This window comes from Crocodylus porosus, unplaced genomic scaffold, assembly GCF_001723895.1.
Source record: "Crocodylus porosus isolate Cpor-Errol unplaced genomic scaffold, CroPor_comp1, whole genome shotgun sequence".
Taxonomy (NCBI): domain Eukaryota; kingdom Metazoa; phylum Chordata; order Crocodylia; family Crocodylidae; genus Crocodylus; species Crocodylus porosus.
In genome coordinates this window covers 1,675,036-1,697,689 of record NW_017728913.1, presented here as the reverse complement: position 1 = coordinate 1,697,689, position 22,654 = coordinate 1,675,036, and the positions used below count along the sequence as shown (strand labels likewise).

The window sequence follows — 22,654 nt, the reverse complement described above, 5'->3', positions numbered from 1 at the left end:
CAGCTGGGGTCATAGGATCCCAGCAAGATAAGCATCCAATTTACTCTTGAAGGTGTTCAATGTAGGTGCTTGAACCACCTCCAATGGCAGGCTGTAAAAAAACAAAAACCAAAAGCCTCCCCCTCCACTTGGAGTAAATCAAATATTTGGTCAGCCACTACTCCACAGACTCTCACTTCTCTGTCTTCATGTGTTTGGTGCATGCTGGGGTGTCTCAGGCCACCTGCCCTACTAAGAGTCCTGTCCCTTCTAAACCACCAGCCCTTCCCCCTGCCTTTCTCCAGGCAATGACTTTTAATGCTGCCCTTTAGGTCAGGTGACTCTCTAGCCTTGGCACAGATGTTCCTCTTTAGGTTTAATGGACACATTGCTCCTTCAGGTTGCAGCTTAGTGTTGTTCCAGCTGCCTGCTTATCTCCATAGCCCAGCTAGCCTGCTGTGTTTTTCCCTGTCTAGTAACAGGAGCCTTTATTTTCCTGTTACACATATGGTACACATCCCAGATTGGCCACGCGGTATGCTGGGTACAGCAAAGTCCTGTGAAAGTTTTAAAGATTTAGTTCTGGGATAGAATCCAGAATTTGAAAAGTGTCTTTTTTCCAAGAAATGTGAAAGAGGCCCATCCCAGAATAGCTAATAGCTACCTCATGGTAGGGTACTCACAGGCTACATGGGACACCCAAGTTCATGTTTCTGTTTTGCTTGATTCAGGCCATGGACTTGAATTTTAGTTTCTTATCCCAGGTGAGTATGCTATGAACTATACTAATGTCTGCTTTTGACTGGGAATTCTGAACTGGTTGGCTTTTGAGATGAACCTGAACAACCTTGCCTGGTGAAAGTTGCATCAGAATTGATATGTTTGGGGGAAATGTTTCAGCTTCAGTGAATTGGCGTTTTTTCATGAAAAACTTTAAATTCCAATCACGTCTACCTAGAAACCTCCTGTGGATCACTGCAGTCCTTGCAACAAAGTATGGTTTTTATTGTAACAGTAAGTTGATAGGTCAACTATTTCTAATACTCAAGGCTATTCTACATTGAGCTTATTTAATTTATCGGGAGCAGAAGCAAAATAAGTTAAATTTTAGAGGTGGCAGTTTGGTAGAGAATTAAATTTGGGTGTTGCTTGTCCTTTCTGAGGGAGAAGAATACCTAAAATAGAGAAGAAACATTATTTAGGTAACAATGTGATATCTATTATTAGACCAACTGAATAGCCGGAAAAATTGTTCCTTTCAGGCACAAGCACCCTTCTTCTGGTATAGGGAGAGTCTGCTGGTGTTTGTCTACTCTCTAGGATCGAATAGAAGTGTAAGCCACTATACAAAATGCAGTTCTGAAAATGCAAATACATGGCAGGGAAGATCAGAGGGGGATAGGAGTTAATGGATGTGAGACAGGTAGGTGGTGGTGGGGAAATAAAAGAGGGAATGTTGACTGGTGATAAAATGTAGCTGGTAAAATGTAGAGAAGTTACCTGGAGTTATTGGATGGCAGGCAGGTTATAATGTGACATAAATCCAATGATTGCCTATATGTCCATGATTTTTTGTATTCAAAAAATCCACTTCAGATTTATGAAGTGAAGTTCATAGGCTCATCTACGAAAGGTGTTTTGTAAATTCCCTTTGAGGATCAGACCTGAGAGATTGGAGAGAGAGTGTTTGTGTTGTGAGAAATGTGCACTCACAGATAACTGGGTATTTTTGTCTTTGAGAGATTTTCAGTGTGCATTCACTCTGGTATGTAGTTGTTGTTTGGTTTCTCCTAGATAGTTTCCATCAAGGCATTCAGCACACTGGGTGAGATATATTCCATTTCTGGAGGTGCAGGTTTAAGATCCAGGAATGGTGATGGTTCTGTTGTAGGGCATGGTTATTGTGGGAGTGGTGGAGATGTATTGGCAGTTTTACATTTCTTGTCCCATCGTGGTCTGGATCTAATCATTGTACTTTGGGCCTTAGGAAGTTTATAGGAAGTAAAGAAGAATTTTTACAACTATTCAGTTGGTCTAGTAAAAGACAAACTTCCAACACCTCTGAAATAGAGAAGAATATGTGAAAAAAGACATTGATAAGATGCTCCAATAATGAGTGTCTGTGAGGGGATAAAGGAGAAAGACAAAAAAAAAGGCGGGAGGGGGAACAATACGTGTTACAGTTTTATGAAATTAAACATTTTGCAAGTTCTTCTTAATATTTTGGGCAGCTTTCCGCATATGAAAAAGCTTTATTTTCAAGCCAGAAGAAAGACCCTAGCATTACACAAAGTATCCTAACCTTTTCAGTGCCTTATAGATATCATATCCCTCATGTGACCTTACAGATAAATGGTACATCATCAGTCCTGCAAAATGTAGTGCTTAAATGTTAGCCTCCTAACATGGATGCAGATCCATTATATTAGCAGTTAATTAACTTACTTCACAAGGAATGCTCACTTGTGATATTGTATTACAACTGCAGTCTCTTCTTTTTGCATTAGAGTTTGTAGCTCGCTTAAAAGTGAAAAGATTAGGTAAGGCAAATAAAGGAATCTTATTGCAAGTGGAGAAGGATCATTTCAATTTAAGTAACAGCACAGACCTTTTTAGAGCTCTTTTATAGTAATTTAACAAAACCTTCATATCAGCCTTGGTGTGCTGTGGGTGGATTTGGTGACAAAGTGTAACTCTAAACTGAAGTGTCAACAAGAAGCAAGATTATTCATCCCTAAAATCATGGAACTGCCCCTTTGCTTGTGTCTAAACTCACCTTTTGCAAGCTCTATCTCACACTTACTGGTGTTACATGCTAATGTATTGTAAGCCCCCTGAAAGCCTGATCATGTTGGGAGAGAAAAGAAGGTATTGGTGGAGTGCTGCTTTTACAGAAAAGCACTCAGGGCTGAGAGGTCACAAAACCTCTTATTTGGCTCAAGACTTTTGGGAACGTGGTAAGTCCCAGGCTTCAGGCTGTATAATGAATAGCACTTGCTGACTAGTTATGTTTTTTTGCTATCAACAGGGGTTAGTACTGCTCAGCATAATGAGCCAAGACTCAGTGTGTTAAGTATGCTCAGGTTTGAAAGTGCCTTTTTCCTCTTTGGTTTTGAAATACAATTTTATTTTAAAGGAAATTATATTAAAATGAGGTACCCTATGGTGCTAGATACTATAAAAGTTGATAAGTACAAGAGATGCAGAAGAGACAATCTTAGCTCAGAAAGTTAATAGTTTAGGTTGCCTAAAATCAAGAGAGTAGAACAGGGATTATACTTAGTATATAGGGGGCACATGTATGGTGTTAACAGTTAAGAGCTGGGCAGAATATTTTAATGGATAGTAAATATGCTAAAAATGTGATTTCAGTCACCTGAAATTATTTAGAAATCCAAGCTGTATTCAGCTGGGAATACAATTCCAAGGCCCTGTTCGCAGAACTCCTGGAAGCATTCCCTTTTCCTAAATAAATTATTAGTTATGGTACTTGTCCATGGCATTGGACAATCAATTTCAGTTTCCTACTGTATCCTAGGAGATTCAAACTCAGATGTCCCGAGGTCTAGGAGAGCACCCTAACCATCCAGGGGCAGAGGGAAGGGGGATCTCAACCTCTCCAATGTTAAGAGCATTCCATGTTTTATAAATAAACATTCATTTGAGCAGGGCCAGGCTCCACTATCGTATCTTCCAAGGAGCATCCCAATCAGAAGGCCAGCACATCATTTTCACTCTCTGTTTCAAAGAATGCAAGATATTTTATAAAAAGTGGAATGGCTTCAGCAGGAACATATTGAGGAAAAGGTTCAGAATAAGTTATTGGCCATGGGTTGGGGACTGGAAAATACACTCACCCTCTTTTTGTAGCTTTGTAAATTTAACTCTTTGTTGCCATTGCAGTTCTTATAAGTGAACAAAGTAAAATATTCAGTTTTAGGTCTGATACTACCTTTTATGTCAAGCACAGTGACATTTTTCATTTAGATTAGAGCAACACCAAAAAAACCAAGTGAATCTCAATCTGATGCCATCTCCCCCCCATATGGTTCATAATAATAATAATAATAAAAATATTTGCACGGGTGTAGTAACAGTGTGTGATATTATAACACTATAGTACTTGCATATATTGCATGCTCTCATCTTTGTTTTTGCCACCAACACTGAATGAATGACATAACCTAATGGGGTCTTTTCTCCTGTTAAATGAGACGGTGGGCCTGAAAAAGCACTAGGCTTATGCAATAGCATCATGTTCATCGTGATGTGGTATTGCATGACCATCTTAACTATGTATCTATGGAGCACTAATCACCCTGATTTCTAATGCTGGCAAGAAGTGGTGCAGTAACACACCAACCTCATTTTCTCTGTCTTATTCAGTAGCCTCATTTCCACTTAAAAATGCTGTAAAGGCATTCTATTAGTGAGGATCTGTGTGAAAAATGATAACTGGCTCTCAAGAAAATCCTTATTACATTCTCATTCAGGAATGGCACTGTAACTCTTAAAAATTACAACAAGTAACAGATCACTGTGTTGAATCCCATGGGTGTTCATGCTGTTTGAGATGGCTGAAATTTTCCTTCCATGGTTGTGGTAGCATTTTCTTTTGGAGTGTCCAGAACTCCCCATCTTTCCTCTTAAGTCCTAGAGTTGACATTGTCTTCTGTGTCTCACAGAAGAGTACCTACTTATAACATCCTTTTTTTGCCCATCAAAACCACTTTTGACGTGGTCAGCTGGGGGCAGACAGTAGTGTAATAGTGATCTGAACACCAGCCCTGGGCATCCACTTGGGGCACAAGAACAACAGCCACTGCTGCTGCCATGGTTGGCCCAAACCCCGCTGTTGGCCTGGCCCCTACTACAACCCCTGCTATTCAGGGCACAGATCCTGGTCGTTATGCTTGGGGAAAATAACCATGATGCATTGGTCAAGAGCTCCCTTCTCAGAGGGAATGCTAATATCATGTGTTTCTTCAGGATTACCTGTGAATCCCTCAATGGGTTGACCTAGAGGACATCATTGCAAGGGTGGCAATGTGATCTGGTGGACTGGGATTCAGGTCACCTGGTTTCTTGTCTTAGTTCTACCAGCTCTTGGGCAAGTCTCCTTGCCTATTGCTTTCTCATTGTTGCTACTTTAAAACAGTGATAATGATGAAAAATTTCCTTTTTAAAGCACCTTGGGATCTAACAATGGAAGGTGCCATATAAGAGCTAGGCACGCACTATTATTCATGTTGTTTTTTTTCCATTAATACTGAAAAGATAGCAAGGTTTTGCATGCTTCTTTTGCTATCTCTGAGGCAAATTCTGTTGGCATGTATCTTCATAAAGTCCAGATCATCATTGTGAAAGATAAACATAATTAAAAAGTATTTTCCAGGTTGCTCAGTTTAGATGCTTGGAACTGGCGGGTATTATTGTTGCTGCTGCTGTTGTTGTTTTAACTTAGATCTTCTAATTGCAATACTTCTAGTTCAACACATGTATGCATGTTGAGCATAATTTTTGAGGTATGAATGGCAGGGATCAAATGGCTTTCCCTGGTGTTCTTATTTCCTTCATTTTCCAGGAATGGCTAGCATATTACGAATAACAAACCATTTTGTGTATTTCAGAAATATACCCCTCGCAATAGGCATTTCAATGGTTACCGTCACACTTGGCTATGTATTAACAAATATAGCTTATTTCACAACAATCAGTCCTGAGGAACTGCTGAGTTCAAATGCAGTGGCAGTGGTAAGTGTTGGAGGATAAAATACAAATCTATACAGCTGGCTATAACAGATTTAGTTGTATTTGATTTCTTCTGAAAATAAGGATAAAAAGAGCAGGAAATATACAATCAGATTTCTTTTGTTCAGCTTCTCTTTAAGGCTCTGGTTTCACAAAGCTTAAGTCTTTTTGAATTGAAATAGATTGTTTATTGATTAATAGGCTTTGGGAGATCGTAGAAAAACATTAGCTCAGGTAACTTAAAAAAAGCCAGTGGGACTTAAGCATGTGCTCAATGTCTGGCAAATAGTTAGATGGTGGTGATGATAATTGTTCTTCTAATGGCTTCTGTATTCTGATCAAGTAAATATATTCACATACACATCATGGTACAGTGTACTGCATTCAAAGCTGGTAAAATTTCTCTCAATCCTACAGTTGGTCCAATAAAAGATACCACCCACACAAATCCTTGCCTCTTACATATTAAGAATGTAGATTATTTTATGTTTTGATCCATTCAGACTAAGTCTCCTTTATAGGATGCAAAAAAATCTCTTGATAACATGTTTTAAGTAATACATATTTAAACAATACATAGGCCAGCGTTATCACTTTTATGCCATGTTGATTTTAATTATTTAACCAAATCAGCTAGCTCTTGTTGTTAATCATTCCTAGCTGTGAACAACACATTTAGGAATGATGGGCATCTGTACATGTGCTCTGGGTGTGGGGTTGAGCGCTTTAATTAAAGTGCCTACAGAGACTCGTGTATTCAGTGCCCCGCACGTCAAAGTGGCAGCAGGGGCACTTTATCTAAAGCTTGCTTGATGAGCTTTAGTTAAAGTACCCCTGCTGCCATTTTGAAGCACAGGGACTCTGAATGCATGTGGCATGGAGGCTGTTGGAGTGTGCTAATTACATTAATCAAATCTGCTCCAATTCACTAGTGCTTCAGAGCAACTTCTCTGCATGTCTACAGGCACCCATTATGGCTAGCGTGTCAAGCCATCTTTTCCTCTTTAGCATGAAAGAGTAGGCACTCATTTACAGCTGGGTAGACTGGGACAGTCTTCATTATGTGTGGAGAACAAGCCTCCAACTCACATCTGTAGGTTGTAAGATGACTTAACTATTCAGGCAATCTGCCTTGGCTTAATTGGCAAATAGACACAAGTAAGTTGCTTTCTAGTCTATGAGAGTGACAGACTCCAATTTTAACAAGAGATGATGACAAATGTACAGCACAGTATGTCAGTGAATGTTGCACAATGGGATATGATTAATGCTTAAAAAATAATATTTTTGTCTCTGTTGTTTTCTGGTAAGAACAGTGAATTCATGTCTTTCTCTCTTTACCAGACTTTTGCTGAACAATTAATGGGAAGATTTTCTTTAGCTGTCCCAATTTTTGTCGCTCTTTCCTGCTTTGGATCTATGAATGGTGGCATATTTGCTGTCTCCAGGTGAGCAGATATGAACATGATTAAAGAGAATATGGATGGAAGGGTTAGGACAGGACTCCAAAGCAAGGATAGATGAGAGCAAGATTTGTTCCTTTTAAATATTGTAAAACATTGGCTGCTAGAGTCTTTATTGTCTGGGAAGATTTACCATTTTGCCTGCATGGGCTTTAATATGTTGATAAATTATTGAATTGTTTTAAGAAGCAATCCCAATTGAGGATAGTATCAAATTAATTATTTCTTTATTTCATGTGATGGGACAAATGTAAAAAAATACTACAAAATTAACTATGTGTTAAAGACTGATCATGTGGTATACACACAGTGCAGAAACTTTTTGCTTTTGATTTCTGAGTGTGACTTCTCCAAAGATACTTTCAAATCAGAATTAGGGGTACTGCTGTTTTCTACATCTCTGCTGTGACTTGTCTTTGTAATAAGGGTATTTAAAGTCTCTCCACATTTATTTCCCATCAGGATGTTCTACGTTGCATCCCGTGAGGGTCACCTTCCAGAAATTCTCTCCATGATTCATGTCCGCAAGCACACTCCTCTGCCAGCTGTCATTGTTTTGGTAAATCATGCAAACAAATGTTCCTGCCCAAGATTGCATATTATAGGCTTGTGCTGGAGGATTCAAGCAGAACTTGGGCTCTGCTTGAGTCTTGCTTATTTATTCATATTTCGGGGTTTGGTTAGGGGCAGAGGGGAGTAAACACAGGAATGAGACTCTGAAGTGATCTATTCCACTGCCTCCTCCTCTGCATCTTGTTGGTAGCACTTAACTCTCTGTGCCTGGTATCTAAATCATCTCTCATTATGCCTTATTTCTAAGGATTTGGAAAGGAAATTATTAGCTGGTCCCCTTTCAGAGAACAAATTCTCATAGAAAAGGGTATAGAGAAATAAAATTCACACGCACTTAATTGAAAGTGCACCTAAACACTAGTGTCTGAGAGCACACTAAAGACTCATTATAGCCACCTTACAGTGAAAAACACAACCAATTATATGCAAAGATAATGGAGTGGGAGCCCTCAGCAGTGCAGTGCATATGTGATTAAAGAGTCAGAGAGCATGTGTTTAAAAAGACAGCTATCAGAGAAGCAACTGTGAAGGGGCAATAAAAAAGGGAAATGAACTGAGCAGTATGGTGATGGGTCTGTTACCAACGCAGTGTCACAGCTACGAGTTGGCTCTGTGTACACACTGAACACTTATTTTTATAGAAAAGTGTTAGTTCTGGCTTATACCTCAAAGATTTGTTATCATATCTTGATGGACCAGGGACACAAAAAGATTAGACCCTCCAGCCAATGAAGCTATGCTGGCAGAACCCCTACTGTGGGTACAGCTATGCCAATAGAAGAATGCTTCTATTACACTGACTCCCCACACAGTGGAAGTTAAGTAATTGCAAAGGCAGAAGAAAACCTTTTGATGGCACATGACACACCTCTAGTAGGGGCTTGGACACCATAGCCATGGGAGCAGAAGCTCCATAGCCCTGGTCTATATTGCAAAAGATCACATCACTTCCTCAGCATAGTTCTCCTGACAAACCCCACAGTGGGGTACAAGCACAAGCACAATGTGACTCCTGCTAGCAGAACTGCCAAGGTTCCTTCATTCCAGAAAAACATAAGTTGAATCTTTTAAATTAGGCCTCAAAAACTGAAGGCTCGACTTTATTAGACATGTTTACTTTGAGCTGACTGGTTGCCAATTAACTTGTGATACTTAACTTGTTTGGAATGTCCCTTGCTTACCCTTATATACACTTTGATCCAGGGTACAAATGTTTATTTCTTACCAAAATCCTTGGAGTAATGAAAAAAACATGTTTAGAATTCAGAACAATTGATTAACTCCAAGTACAAGTTTAGGCATGCAATAAGCTCCTTTCTGATTTATGCAGACATTAAAGATCTTGGGGCACTTTTTTAAAGGGAAGCTATTTTTCTTGCTGCTGACCAAAATTTCCCCTGCTCTTTCTGCTCTGCAGCCTCTTGTGGGACAGTTAGCTTCTACTCTCTAGCCAGAAGAAGATGCATTTTGCAAGTGTGCAGAATGTGTATACTTTGTGAGTGCTTTTGGTTTAAAGGGCATATAAATAGAAGATGATGATGTAGATAATATAGGTTGGTCGATAAAAATTCTCCTGCTCTTTGAATTTCTTTTACAGCATCCTCTCACAATGATAATGCTCTTCACTAGTGAACTTGAGGATCTCCTGAATTTCCTCAGTTTTGCCAGGTGGCTTTTTATTGGACTGGCAGTTGCTGGGCTGATTTATCTCAGATATAAATGTCCTGATATGCCTCGTCCTTTCAAGGTAACCTCCAGAATCTTAATGTTTTACACAAGTTTCTCTAACCTGTACCTACCCTTGCCTCTGTCCACAGCCTGATGGCAAAGAAGTACATATTATGGAATAAAGTATTAACCTCTTGGAAGAAAGATGAGTTAATAGCAGATGTATTCTTTAACACTAGGATTAAGATTCCCATCATGCCTGTCTTTAGCATTTTTGCTCTTCATCAGAGTTCTTAATCTAGTCATGTTTCTCTCCAGAGGAAAGAAGTCTTTCCTACTCACTGTTGATGAGGTTAGAAGAGGAGGATTTATAGATTATAGTTAGGCAGCTGTGTGAAAGTGAAGATGTTTGATCATTTCACATATGCACTGGGTTAAGGAAGTGAAGCACTAGTGCTCCAGCAGGTTGTATGAAAATACCTCCTAATACTACACAGTCAGTCTCAGGGTGGTATACATTGGCCAGGGTTTCAGCTGGTCCTCAATGTGTGTTTTGCTTTTGTGTAAATAATTGCACTCACATTTCTGGAACCAGAATTTGATGCAGCCACAAACATTAGTAGTTAAACATCTAAGGCAGCAGTCTCTGCACTTTTTCCAATAATTTCATATGATGAAGGTAACCATTCATGTGTCTGAAAAAGCATTAGGTGTCAGCTGCAGCCATGGCTGGGGATGTGTCAGTGCTCCTGCTTCTGCTGGGACCATGACTTGGAGATTCCTGGTTAGAGGATCTTGCCCCTCCACTCAGGGTTAGACTGATCACTACATTGGGATCAAGAAGAAATTTTACCCCATGGTCAGATGGGTAGGGACTATGGGCATGAACACCGTGTGCCCCCAGAGGCTTGGGGGGGCATGGCATGCTCCCACAGGTGTCATTGGTGCTGTCAGCAGTGGGAGCATGGCAGCAGCAAGTGGGGAGCTCCCACAGCTGGGGCTGTTGGTGGTGGGGGTGGGGGGTTGCAAGCACCAACTGGTGGTTGATGACCACCTGCATATGTCACTGACAGCGTCAGCTAGTGGCAATTGCAGACCACCTGCAGGTGCCTCCAGTGGTGTCAGCAGCGAGGGGGAGGAGGGGTGTGGCAAGCAGTGACCACCCACAGGCACTGCTGGCAGTGTTGTTGGCACCTTTTCAGAGGGGGTGCACAGCTATGCTCAGGGGGTGCATGTGCACATGTGTGCACCCCCTGTGTGTCATCAATAACTATGGGGGTATTTGCCTTCCTCTGTGGGAAGAGGATGGACCTCTGCTTTAGATCTCTTGAGTTGATTGTAACAATCCTTGCATTGTTGGGACACTGGCAGCCCTTGTTCCCCTGCTTTACCTGTGGCAGTTTAGGGTGCTCTTGGTGTCTTTGGGCAATGTGCCTTATAGGTGTGCGAAGGATAGAATATAAATTTAGGAACTGGTTAGAGAAGGATTTGTATGGGATAATTTGGATTGGAATGATCCTATCTTGAGCAGAGGGTTGGACTTTTCTGTGATTTAACAGGGAATAGGGTTTAACTGTTTCTGAACTGCCTTGTGGTAACTGTTTCTGTCCCTAAAGTTACCCCACAATAAGAGCTGAACTGTGGTAGTTTATGCCTGAAAGAAGCAGGACTAAGTTGCTTTTATTTAGCTGTCACCAGGCAAATCTACACATGGTAATTTAAGATGCATTAGCCATTTTTAAGGTGCATTAAGGGCACAGGTCTAAATGTGTGTGCCCTTAATGTACCTTAAAAATGGCAACTTTAGGTGAATCATGCCTAAATTTAATACCTGCTTAAAGCAAGTAACAAATTTAAGTTTGATTGATTAAGGTGCATTAACCCACATTTAGATACTGTAAGGCACCTTAAAGCTATGTGACTGAGTGGGCTGAAGCTGAGTGCATGGGGCTCCGTGCTGCTGCTGGGCACCACCAAGAAGAAGATGTGGTAGATGCTGTTCTGTAAGGGAAGGGGTCAGTGCAGTGTGGGCAGGACCTTTGCTGGTAGCTCCCTTGTGCTTCTCTCTTGGGGTGTGTTTGCTGGCTGGGCAATGTAGCCCTGCAGAAGTGGGACACCTTGCTACCCATACAGGATTCAGGTGCCCTTAGAAGTCTATGCTGGCGCTCCTGCCTGGGACAGCAGGTGGTCTGAGACTGTGTCTGCCCCCACCACCCAGCATGGCTTTGCCTGCTCCACCCACCTCCATCCCAGGCAAATGCCTGGCCTCTATGTCAGACACTGTGTGTGGGAGAGGTGGTGTGAGCTCCTGGGGGCTCTGCACAGCTCAGGCTGGGTGCAACACAGGTGGGGACTCAGTTTTGGATCAGGTGGGCCAAGAGCTGAACCCCCACCATCATTGCACCCAGCCTGCCTGGGCTGAGCTCCACAGAGCCCCCAGGAGCTCATGCCACCTTGCATTTGCCGTGTCTGGCATGGAGGCCAGGCACTTGCCTGGGACAGAGATGAGTGCAACAGGGAAAGCTGTGCTGGGCGCTTGGGGCAGACACAGTCCCAGCCCATCTGCTGTTCCGGGTGGGAGCCCCAACAGGAGCTCCTAAGGGCATCTGAATCCTGAGTGGGCAGTTAGATGTTCCACCCTGGCAGGGCTGCATTGCCTGGTCAGCAGACCTGCCCCAAGGAAGAGGCACAGGGGAGTCACTAGGAAAGGCGCTGGCCATGCTGCACTGCTCCCTTCCTCTGCAGAACAACACCCACCATTTTTTCTTCTTGATGAGGCCTGGTGGCAGCATGGAGCCCTGTGGGCTTCACTATCACTCACTGTTGTCCAATGCTGGGGAGGCAGGAGTATGGAGAGATGGTTAGAGCCAGGGCCAGGGCCAGGCTGACCATGTCTGGGGCGACTGGAGGTTCCCACCCCATCAACCAGTGCTGGGCTGCACCACCTGGCTACTGGGCTGCTGCGGGCTTCTGGGGGCTGTCCAGGGTGCTGACCAGGGCTGCTCAGCACACTGCATTAAGGCGTCTTAAGGCATCCACCTGTAGATGTGTGCCTAAATTGCTTTAATGCACCTTAGGTTAAGGTGCGTTAAGTTTAGGTATGTATAAATGCATGTGTAGACACACCCACCATGGAGCACTTAGTCACAAGTACAGTTGTCACTAAGAAGCTGAGGCATATCGATACCATTTGTTGGTTGTTAGCTTGGGGAAATTGGGTGCTTTTTGGGTATCAGAGTTCCTTTAGTTAAGGAACTGCTGATATAAGGGATGGGCATTTGGTTTTGCTTTTTCTCCTTTTCTTGATCTAGATATAGATCCTTAATTTTTGCCCATCACCAAATTGGGGTACAAAAAGGTAGGCAGACTTTTAACTGCAGGTATTTGTGCTCAGAATTATAGTGCAGTAATCAGTAAACACTAAATCGTACCCAGAACATAATGCTGAAAATCTGCCCCATATTGCAGAGTAGTCTTTGACTTGGATTTCACCACGTGTCCTTATGTAAGCAGTATTCAGTATGCAAGTAGTACCTTACTATGGGAATAGAGCTATTGGGATTATTTGTGCAGCAAGATTGTTTGTAATGTGAGTAAGAGTGGCAGACTCCTTCCCTATTGAAATAAAAATACAAAATTTGCTTTACAGATAAAACACTGTGTGTATGTGTGCATGCATGTGTACACACGCGTGCATGTGCCTTTATTGCATTCTTTTAGACACACATACAAAGAATGTCAACTGCTTAGTCTATTTTTCTTTGATTTCATCTTTAAAACACATTCACAATTTGCAGTATAGAAACGGTAGTGCTTTTAGGCATTAAAGCAAGAGAGAACTCTCTAGAGAATTCTCCATTACACCAGCCATCTCACTAAGCAGTATGAGGAGGCACTTCCTTCAAAGAGGTGTAAAGACTGTGATTACAGTGCTGTTCTTGTAAGTTGAGAGAATTAATTTGATATTGCTATTTTTTTCCACTTTCAAAATGACACTGATAATGTTATCAGTCATGTTGTCAGAAACAGTACTTTCCAGTAGCTATCAGTTGCATAATGCTATCAAATTTTTTTATCCGCAGTCAAATGGTGTTTAATTTGCCCTCCTCCTGCTAGATTTTGATTTTTACCTCTGGAAGAAAATCAATGTAATTTTAATAGTTTTAAAAGATAGTTGGTGACTTTGAGCTTCTTTCTCTGTCTTAAAATGGATTCTAATTGGTAATTATCAAAGAGGAAATCTTTACCATAGTTAGTGCTGCCACTTCTATAATGGAGGCCTGGAGAAGGGACTTTTGAGGATGTAACATATTTATGACCCTTCTTTTTTTTAAGGCTTGAAAGTACTGTAGTGTTTTAGTATGTAATTAAGAGACATCTATGGTACTTACTGTATAACACTTTGTTTAATTTGCTTTCTTTAGTTATTGTCACTTCAAATGCATATTTTAAACACCTGTATTTCTGCAGAACCATTTGATTTGATTTACATTTAATGGTACATTAACTACCACTGTCATCCGATAGCCAAGTTTTACAGTGTTTTACACTGCTATACACTGACTTTCTATACATGACCAAGATATATAGGTAATTTGTACAAAGAAATATATATCTTTTTTGATTTGTGTTTCAGGTGCCGCTATTTATTCCAGCATTGTTTTCCTTCACCTGTCTCTTCATGGCTGCACTATCACTTGGCTCTGATCCTCTCAATACAGGGATTGGTTTTGTGATAACCCTGACTGGAGTTCCAGCTTACTACCTCTTTATCGTATGGGATAAGAAGCCAAAATGGTTCAGAAAGATTGTAGGTAAGCCCATGGTGTTATGGGACTCTTTTGGCAAGCTTTCTGCTGCCCAGAATCCTAATTTATTCCACAACGGTTGGTTTTGTTAGTGACAGCAGTGCAGCCTTCCTCTTCAGTCAAATGCTATAACCACAGTTTCACCAGTTAAAATAAATACCAACTAATTAAAGGGCCATGTTTACAGCAAGGCCATTCTTTAAAACAATTAGCCTGTCAGGCATTTTTCTGAAACAAAAGGCATTTCAAATAATTGAATTCCCTTTCCTCCTTCCCCATTTGACTCCATTTGACTCAGGTCATTGACCTTCCTCCCCTAGCCATTTGCCTACTTTAATAAATGAAGCATTTCCTTGACAGAACAACAGGTTTTTGAAAACTAAAATATCATTGTCATGAATATAGATTTGCTTCTGTGTTCTCTGTGCAAACAAAGGTTAGAGCATGCCAAAATCTCAAGTCCTTTATTAAAACAATCTTCAGGTATATGATTCTGAAGAACTATTGAAAACAAAGCTATAAGATTAGACATATTGGTCCTAATGTATCATTCTCACAATTGGATACATATTTCTATTGTAATAGCTTTCAGCATATTCTCCTGCAGTAGTTTAGCTTTGACATGTTTGTTTGAAACAAACCAAGGAAAATAATTTAAATACAATTTTTGATGTTTCAAAAGTATTTGGGAGTTTTTCACCTATTGAAGAACTGATACAGTAGCATAACTTAAGGAAGGAACTTGGGCAGCAGCCCCAGTTACTTTGTGTGCAAGTGTTGGGGGAAGGGAAGGAGGGAACACAAAAAAAGCTGCGACCACACTGATGGCTAATTATGTCACTGCAGTTGGCACGGTAGTAACTAGCATGGCCCAGGGCCTGGAACTATGTGTTGCTGTGCCTCTGAGAAGATATCTGAAGCACTTCTGATTTACAAAAAAAAAAAAAAAAAGAGACCAGTTTGGTAAAAATCCGTCTCTCCTTCTGGTGCCAAAAATTGTGTTTTGTGAAGAGCAACCACAAAAGAAAGTAAGTTTTTGGAAGTGCAAGCTGAAATATAAGCAAGATTTCTGGAGAGATTTGAGAAATGGTTGATGACTGTTAATCAAAATTGTGGGGGGGAACTTGCTTTCCCCACCCAAATTATAAAAATACTATTTAAAAAAAAAATCCATAAAAATTAGATTTCAACAAAAATTTGGTTTTCCACTAAACTTTACCAGATGAAAAGCAAAGGATTTCCCCACCTCTGCAAAGGCTGTATGCATACAGCCTACTTGTGATAGGGCCAGGTTTCTTCCTGATAACTGAGGCTGAGTATGCCCCTAAATCTGGGGCATTCTCTATGAAGTCAACTGGGTTGTTTGCAGGTTAAGATGCTAGGCAATAGACTGATATCATAATGTAGTCCTTAAAATAAGAAGTTATTTATTGGATCCTATGCCATAATCCTTCCTTTCTTTCTTTACTGTCATTGCTTGTGTCACAGACCTGTTCTAAAAAAGCACTTGTTGAGATGGAGCCAGTTTTATATAACAGGGCACTGTGCCAAACAGCAATCAATCAGCACTGCTTTTAATAGCTGATGTCTGTATTAGCTTATCATGTCTTAGGCTTGATATTTAGGAACTAGAAAGCATTTCCTTATTTAACCAGTAGAATTGTGTGCACTGAGTTTTGGAACACAGTTACTTGAATCTTTGTGGCCACAGGATGCCAGTATTGAACTACATTATGCGGGCAAAAGAAAAAATATTCTTTTTAAGGTAGACTGGATATATCTGAAGCTTTTTCTGTCAGCTGTGTTAGTGTAGATGAATCTTCTAGTACTTGGGATAACACAGGATTCTCATGTCAGAAAGCAAGCCAGATGCTGGTCTGACACCTACAGACACAGTGCTGTTTCAGCTGGAAGAGTGACAGACACCACTCAGTGGGTGAAACAGCTTGTTCACATTGCCTTTATCATTCCCATAATAACAACTGTAGTTCAAGATCACCAGTGCTGACAGCTTAGGAGTGAAGGGGAGGTGGGAGCCCACTCATTAAATAGCTATTTTTTGTTTTCGAATAAATAGTAAGCAATATCCTTGGAGTAAAAAAAATGATATTGGGTGAATCTACACGAGATGCTACTGCACAATGGTTACTGTACATTTATTTAGTATTAGCAAGTACTAAATAAATGCTCAGTTACCTGACTTACTGCTCAGTAACACTAGCGAATATCTTTTAAGCACTGTCTGTGCTGTGATGTGCTACTGTGCAGTATTATTCAGTGGCTGCACAGTCAGTCTTTTGTGTAGACATACCCACTATGTAGGAGTTGATAGTGCTCCACTCTAAGAAAAAAGACCATTTTTTTACGTGCATGATATAAGTTAATTTAAGATGTTATTCTGAGATCTGAGGGTGGGGCAAGGGGCAGGGAAAGTGATTCAGACAATTTTCCTGACTTCAGTAACATGCAAGGATATCAGAAAAAAAATGATGAGAACAATAAAGTTATGGAGGTAGATAGAAAAGATGAGAAAATGCAACATGGGTTTACCGAAGACAGATCATGCCAGACTAATCCAATAACCCTTTTTTGAAAAGGTAACTGATTTGCTAGATGTGGGAAAAATAGGATCTAATGTATCTGGAGTCCTGTAAAACATATGATATCGTGACACATGGGACATGGTACAGATGGTGTTTAGTATGCCAGTTGTAAGGTAGAGACTGGCTAAAGAAGAGATGGTACTGGATTGTGCCGCAGGGGAAGTATTAGTTTGGAGGGAGGTTACTAGTGGACTCTCCGGGGGTATGTCTTAGAATAATTTATTGTTAATGTTTTCCTTAATGGCCTTGGCTCACAAAATGGGTGCTCATTAAATGTGTTGCTAACACGGTGTTTGGAGGCATTCTTAATATAGAGGAATATCATAATGAAGAGGCAGAACTATATGACTGTGAGGACTGGAGTAACAGAAATGGGATAAAATTCATTTGTACAATGTGCAAGGTTATGCACAAGGGGAATGACAAGGCGGAGTTCAGTTATAAGCTGATAGCTTTTTAGTTAGAAACAACAGAGGATGAGAAAGACCAAGATGTAGAAGTTGATGATGGTGGCAAAAAGCCGCCAACCTGATGCAGCCATAGAAAACAGTATATGTGTTTCAGGTGAGTTAGGTATTTATGCCGTGTTCAAGAAATATAACTTGAACTGGAAAAGGTGTAGAGTTATTAGGATGATGAGGGCAAAGAAGACCTTGAAAATAATCTAAATAAAGTAAAAGATTTTTTTAGCAACACAAACACTGAGAGAGAATATACTACGTTTGTATCCAACAGGGAGTAAACATGAGGGTGGGAGAAGAATCCTTGAACTAAAGGACAGTGCTAGCACAAGAACAAATAATGACCATGAACAAGAATATTATGGGAATTAGAAGATGTCTCTTTTCAGAGAAGTGATACTCTGGAACAGCCTCAATATTGGAGTAGTAGGGGCAAAAATATTAACTGGCATTAAGGTGAAGCTTGATCAGCTTATAAAAGGATTAAATGAGTGGGTGTCTGCAGTAGCAGGAAGTCATTCCAGTCCAAAGTTCCTGTATTCTGTTTACCTAGAAAAATACATTTAGTTGATATCCCACTGAGACTGTCATGAGCAGTGTACACTATGAGTGTACAAGCATTCACTTAGTTTCTTCTGGGGAAACATGCCCTTTCTAGGAGAAAGATCTAGGTGTCCAACTGGAAACTCTCCTTTGCAAGAAAGAATATTTTGCAAGAGTGAATACTTAATACATTACGTTTCAGTCTGGTCCAGGATAGGGCTGGAGCAGTGGGGCAAAGCCTCCTACCTGCTTTCCAGACCAGAGCTCCCAGTCTGAGGAGTGGGTGGGGGGCTTTGCCCCTGGACTGGTCTGGGAGGGGAGCAGCAGGTCTTTCCTCAAACTGGGCTTAGGGCTTTACTCTGCTGCTGCCTCTGCAACACTCTGAGACTTAGAGCTAAGGGGGCTGCTCCCCACCTGGCCTTCAGACTGGAGTGACCCTGGTCCAGGGAAGGCTTAGGTGTTTTCCTCTTTTGCTTCACTCCCCTTGTCTGGTGAGGATGCATAGAGCAGGAGACAGTGAGGAGCTGCAGGTGAATGCCTGTATGCTCCCTGTCCCAGAAAGATTTCTGTTGTTGGAATTTTCTCAGGAATCAGGAAGTAGATATGCTATTCATATAACAACTCTTACTTTAACAGCCATTTCTAGACATCAGAGGGTGCCATTTGCTCATTCAGGATGTAGCAGTAATATGTGTTCACTTCATCTCTCCTCATTATCTTAATGAAGTTGGACTTCATAGGAGATTTATGCTGTCACATACATGTTCTGTCACATACATGTCCAGGAAATCACTGCTTCTGCTATAAGGTTTCTTTTCTTTTCCCAGCCTTTATTCTCTGGTTATAAATATCGGATCAGAGCTCCTGTATAGGCTGTTCATGTGCTCAGTGACAGCTTACTTGAACTGAGCCCTGTACTGGAAGTGAAAAACGGGTTTTAAAGTGGATGCAATGATCAATTTTATTGCTAGAGGGCTGTGGGGGGGGAGGGGTTGTATACACAAGACCCAATATTTCCAGCCACTGTTAAGAATTAAATACTCTGACTATTTAATGCTTACAGCTTACTTCTTTAATCCAGGCTGCAGATCAAAGCATTTTTTGTGGAAAATCTTCCTACCCTAACCATAATATACATATCCACATGCATATACACACGCACATACACACAGAAAGAAAGTGCAGTATGGAAAGAAATCAAGGGTGATTGATTATTTGATTGTCCGCAGTCTTGTGCCATGGACATACAAAACAGTTATACTGGTATGAAGTGGCAGCGAAGGGGATTTTCTGCATATCAGACTTATCTGTGTAGATATTTTGGGCTTTTTTGTATTTATTCGGGAGCTGAACTGCAGTAATTTGCAATTAATTATTTTAATAATTTGCTCCTATTTGTGAGATAGTAATGTAATTAAGAAAGCCACAAAAATGGAAGTATCTTGTGCATTGATGGCTCTCATCTTTAACAGCACAAGTTATAAAACAGAATGTGATATTCCTTCTTGGTGTCACCTCAGTAGTGAGGAAGTATTACAAGTCCTTTCCTTTTCCTTTTTTTTGCCTTTTTCTTCTTTCTTTTTCCTTGATAAGTGCATTTTAGCACAAAATATAGGTAATACTCACTATTTTTGAACTCCTTTGGCCCTATATTTCAACATTAAAACTGGTTGTTTGAACTGAGCAGCTGGGCAGAGAATCACTTTCCCGAAGTATTGTTTAAGTTAAAAATATGGGTGCCCCTCTTCAATATTCAGAGCACTACTATGCTTAAAATTGGAAACAGAGTCATTTTGGATCAGAGTTCATCAAAATGAGGTTAGAAAAGATAACAAGGGTGGAATGCTTTTAATTAGACGTTATATGATGCTATGATAGGTACATCTAAATGCTTCCATCAACACACAAAACTGTGTGGTTCCACTGAGCTGATCTTTCTGATTACTTCCCTGCATCTCTAATTTTTTTTCCTTTTATCTTTGCAGACAGGATAACTTTGACATTGCAGATCATCCTGGAAGTTGTCCCACCAGAAGATGACCAGAAATCATGATCTTTTATCTCTTGAAGAAACATGTGTTTGTCTATTGCCCCATTTCAACTTCAGGTGGGAGTGTGAGGCATGTCTCCACCCTTCCTAAAGTTCAGTGAATGACAGAATCAAACTACAGTTAAAGTAGCCTGAAAATGAAAGTTTCCAGGCCTGGACCTTTCAAATATTCCTAAGCCTTTGTGAAGTTAGTTTGTATGTAAAAAGTAGCTTGTTTTTTGCTACAATAAGAACAGAAAGCACAAGTTTCTTTTGGCTATTGTACACATTTATTCCCTCTTAGAGATGGGAAATGAGAAGAAAGGATGAAAAAAATCTCATTAATGTTTCTCCTTTTAAATATGTTACTTAAGTAAACGCTTAGTACTTTAAATTGGGGTTTTTACTGCATTGTGAACAGACATTTTGGAAAAGTGTATTTATGTCAGATATATTAGGATGAATACATTGTACACCCTGTTCATGATGAACCTAACATTTATTAATGAAAATGGTCAAATAGAACTATGTAGCAAAAGGCTTTGGTCAACATTATTCTTTCTCTCACTCCATTTTGTACCCATACCTGCCCTCTCTTCATCTCATGAGTAGTAGCAGCGCAACTAGAGCCATGGTGCTTTCACCTACTTTTGTGTGGTGGCTTGGTAGGACTCATTTGGATTAAGGAGAAGATAGTTCCATTTCTACAGCTTGTAAAAATACAGAAAATTAGAATAGCTTCTGAGGCTTAATGTTGATTTTCTGTAAGAGAGGCACCGAAGTTTGCCTGGGATAGTAATTCCTTGCAGTTATAATTTCCCAGCAGTCCTGAAGTCACGACTGGTTCTATCAGAATTGCTTTTTATTTGTACAGGAAATATCTCAAGCTTAGGTAAATGCTTTCAAACTGTTAGATGTGCAATTATCATTATCACTCAGGCAAAACTCCCATTAATGTTTTCTATGACAGTTGGTTAGTAGAAGCAACTGATAGGTACAGTATGGACTGTAGTTTTAGACCAAATGTAATATTTGTAGGTGAAAGGCAGACTACAGAAGGTGCAAGTTTCTGATGTGGATACAAAGATAAAATATGGGTAGTTTATTAAAATATATTTCAATCTTTTTTGGAATATCCAAGGCCTAAAATCAGGTGTTTCTACAAAACTTTTTTCCTAATTTCCATCTCCAATGAAACTGAAATTTGAAGGAATAAACAAAAATGTGGGGAAGAGAATGAACAACACGGCCTGTTTTGAATTTGAAAAAGTTTTACCTTCAGCTTATGGTTTGGATTAAGCTATGGCTGAGTTGTGACATAGTTTTATCCTCTCCTATTAGTAATACTTTGGTAGTTGACACTGAAATATTTCAAGGGCCAAAAGGGTGGTTCTGTATTTTAAGATTGTTCCAATCTTAGGGTAAGGGTAAGTTTTTACTCTTATTATGTTAAATATGTTTTGCTTAAATATTTAATACACTACTTGGAAAATTATTGCCTATTCAGAAGATCACATTACTTTAAAACCTTTGTTACAAATGAATAAAAATTGAAGGATGTCCTACCAGCGTGCAAACCACTATAAGGAATACTGTCAACCCGACACAAATTCAATTTAAAAAACAGCATAGGTCAGATCCTATTCTATTTATTAGGCACCTGTGTTGGCTTAGGCATCTAAATGTCATTTTGTTCTACCCTGCTTGAATCTAAAAATCAGTTAGTGCCAATCATAGATGGATCCTCCTGATTGCTGCTTTTTGTGATTTAGTCTTAAAGCTAAGATGACGGGATGCTACAAAAGTAGGCATGTTACGGTATTTTTTTCAGGAACTTGACTACCATGAAATATGTGTACACTCATTAACTTAAGGTCACTTAGGTAGAATAAGATTTGGCCCAATGATTTTAAAATTCCTTCACAACCTGCATGTGTCTTTGAGTTCTCCTGCCTGTTTGTGGGTTTACATATGTTTGCTGTTTGTAATTATCTTCCTCTCATGTTTCTATGCAAAAGACCCACCGAAATACCAAGTAATGTAACACTGTTAAAAAGTTAAAATTTATAAGGGTTACAAAGTTTCTTTTAGTAATCACTTTTCACTGGCATTAATTTCACAGAAGCAGTTACTTTGTCCTAAGAGAAATCCTATGATTCATTAATTGTGCAATTGTATATTTTAGGAGCAGGAAAATAACTTGTAAAATAACTTAATGTGATTTTAAAAATGTACTGGGGGGCTTATGATTTTAATTAATGATTCAATTTAATGAATTTATACAATGTTGATGGAAGAAATATTTAAATGGGATATTCACTGACTTGTAATACATCCAAACTAAGGACATTTATTAGGCTCTGAAGTCTGATGCAAAAGAGCGCAGGCATTGGGTCCTGTAAAATGCAATGCTGCTGTTGATCTTTTCTGAAGCGCCATCTTCAGATTCTTAAGTCACAGTCCCCTAAAACATTATATTTAGGGCAAGACAATGGGACTACTGTTGTGTGTAAGGATTTCCAGGTTCAGGATGTCAAACTTTTAAATTCTTTTTTGACCCTCATATCCCTTTTTTGGCTATCTCTAATTGGGAAGTATTGCTTAATCCTCTCTGAATGTGTTGGTCTTTTCAGGGCTGGTCCTTGTACAGGGAGACCTCCTGCTGAAGTAATGGGAATAACATTTCTACCTAACTAGAGATGTCAGATGAAACACTGTTTCTTTTAGATAAACAGCACAGAACTCAGAGGCCAAGAACAGGGATCCAGGGAGCATT

The 22,654-nt window shown here is 40.0% G+C and overlaps 1 protein-coding gene across 1 annotated transcript in view; it reads left to right on the top strand.

Moving 5' to 3' along the window:
• SLC7A11 (solute carrier family 7 member 11) overlaps nucleotides 1-22,204 on the top strand; it is an 83,619-nt gene extending 61,415 nt beyond the window's left edge. Inside the window, exons 7-12 of the mRNA XM_019534353.1 lie at nucleotides 5,610-5,733; nucleotides 7,075-7,178; nucleotides 7,656-7,752; nucleotides 9,364-9,513; nucleotides 14,071-14,248; nucleotides 19,835-22,204. Coding sequence (XP_019389898.1) covers nucleotides 5,610-5,733; nucleotides 7,075-7,178; nucleotides 7,656-7,752; nucleotides 9,364-9,513; nucleotides 14,071-14,248; nucleotides 19,835-19,902 — 721 coding nt within the window. The 3' untranslated portion in view covers nucleotides 19,903-22,204. The remainder of the gene's footprint in view (nucleotides 1-5,609; nucleotides 5,734-7,074; nucleotides 7,179-7,655; nucleotides 7,753-9,363; nucleotides 9,514-14,070; nucleotides 14,249-19,834) is intronic.
• Nucleotides 22,205-22,654: the final 450 nt, after the last annotated feature.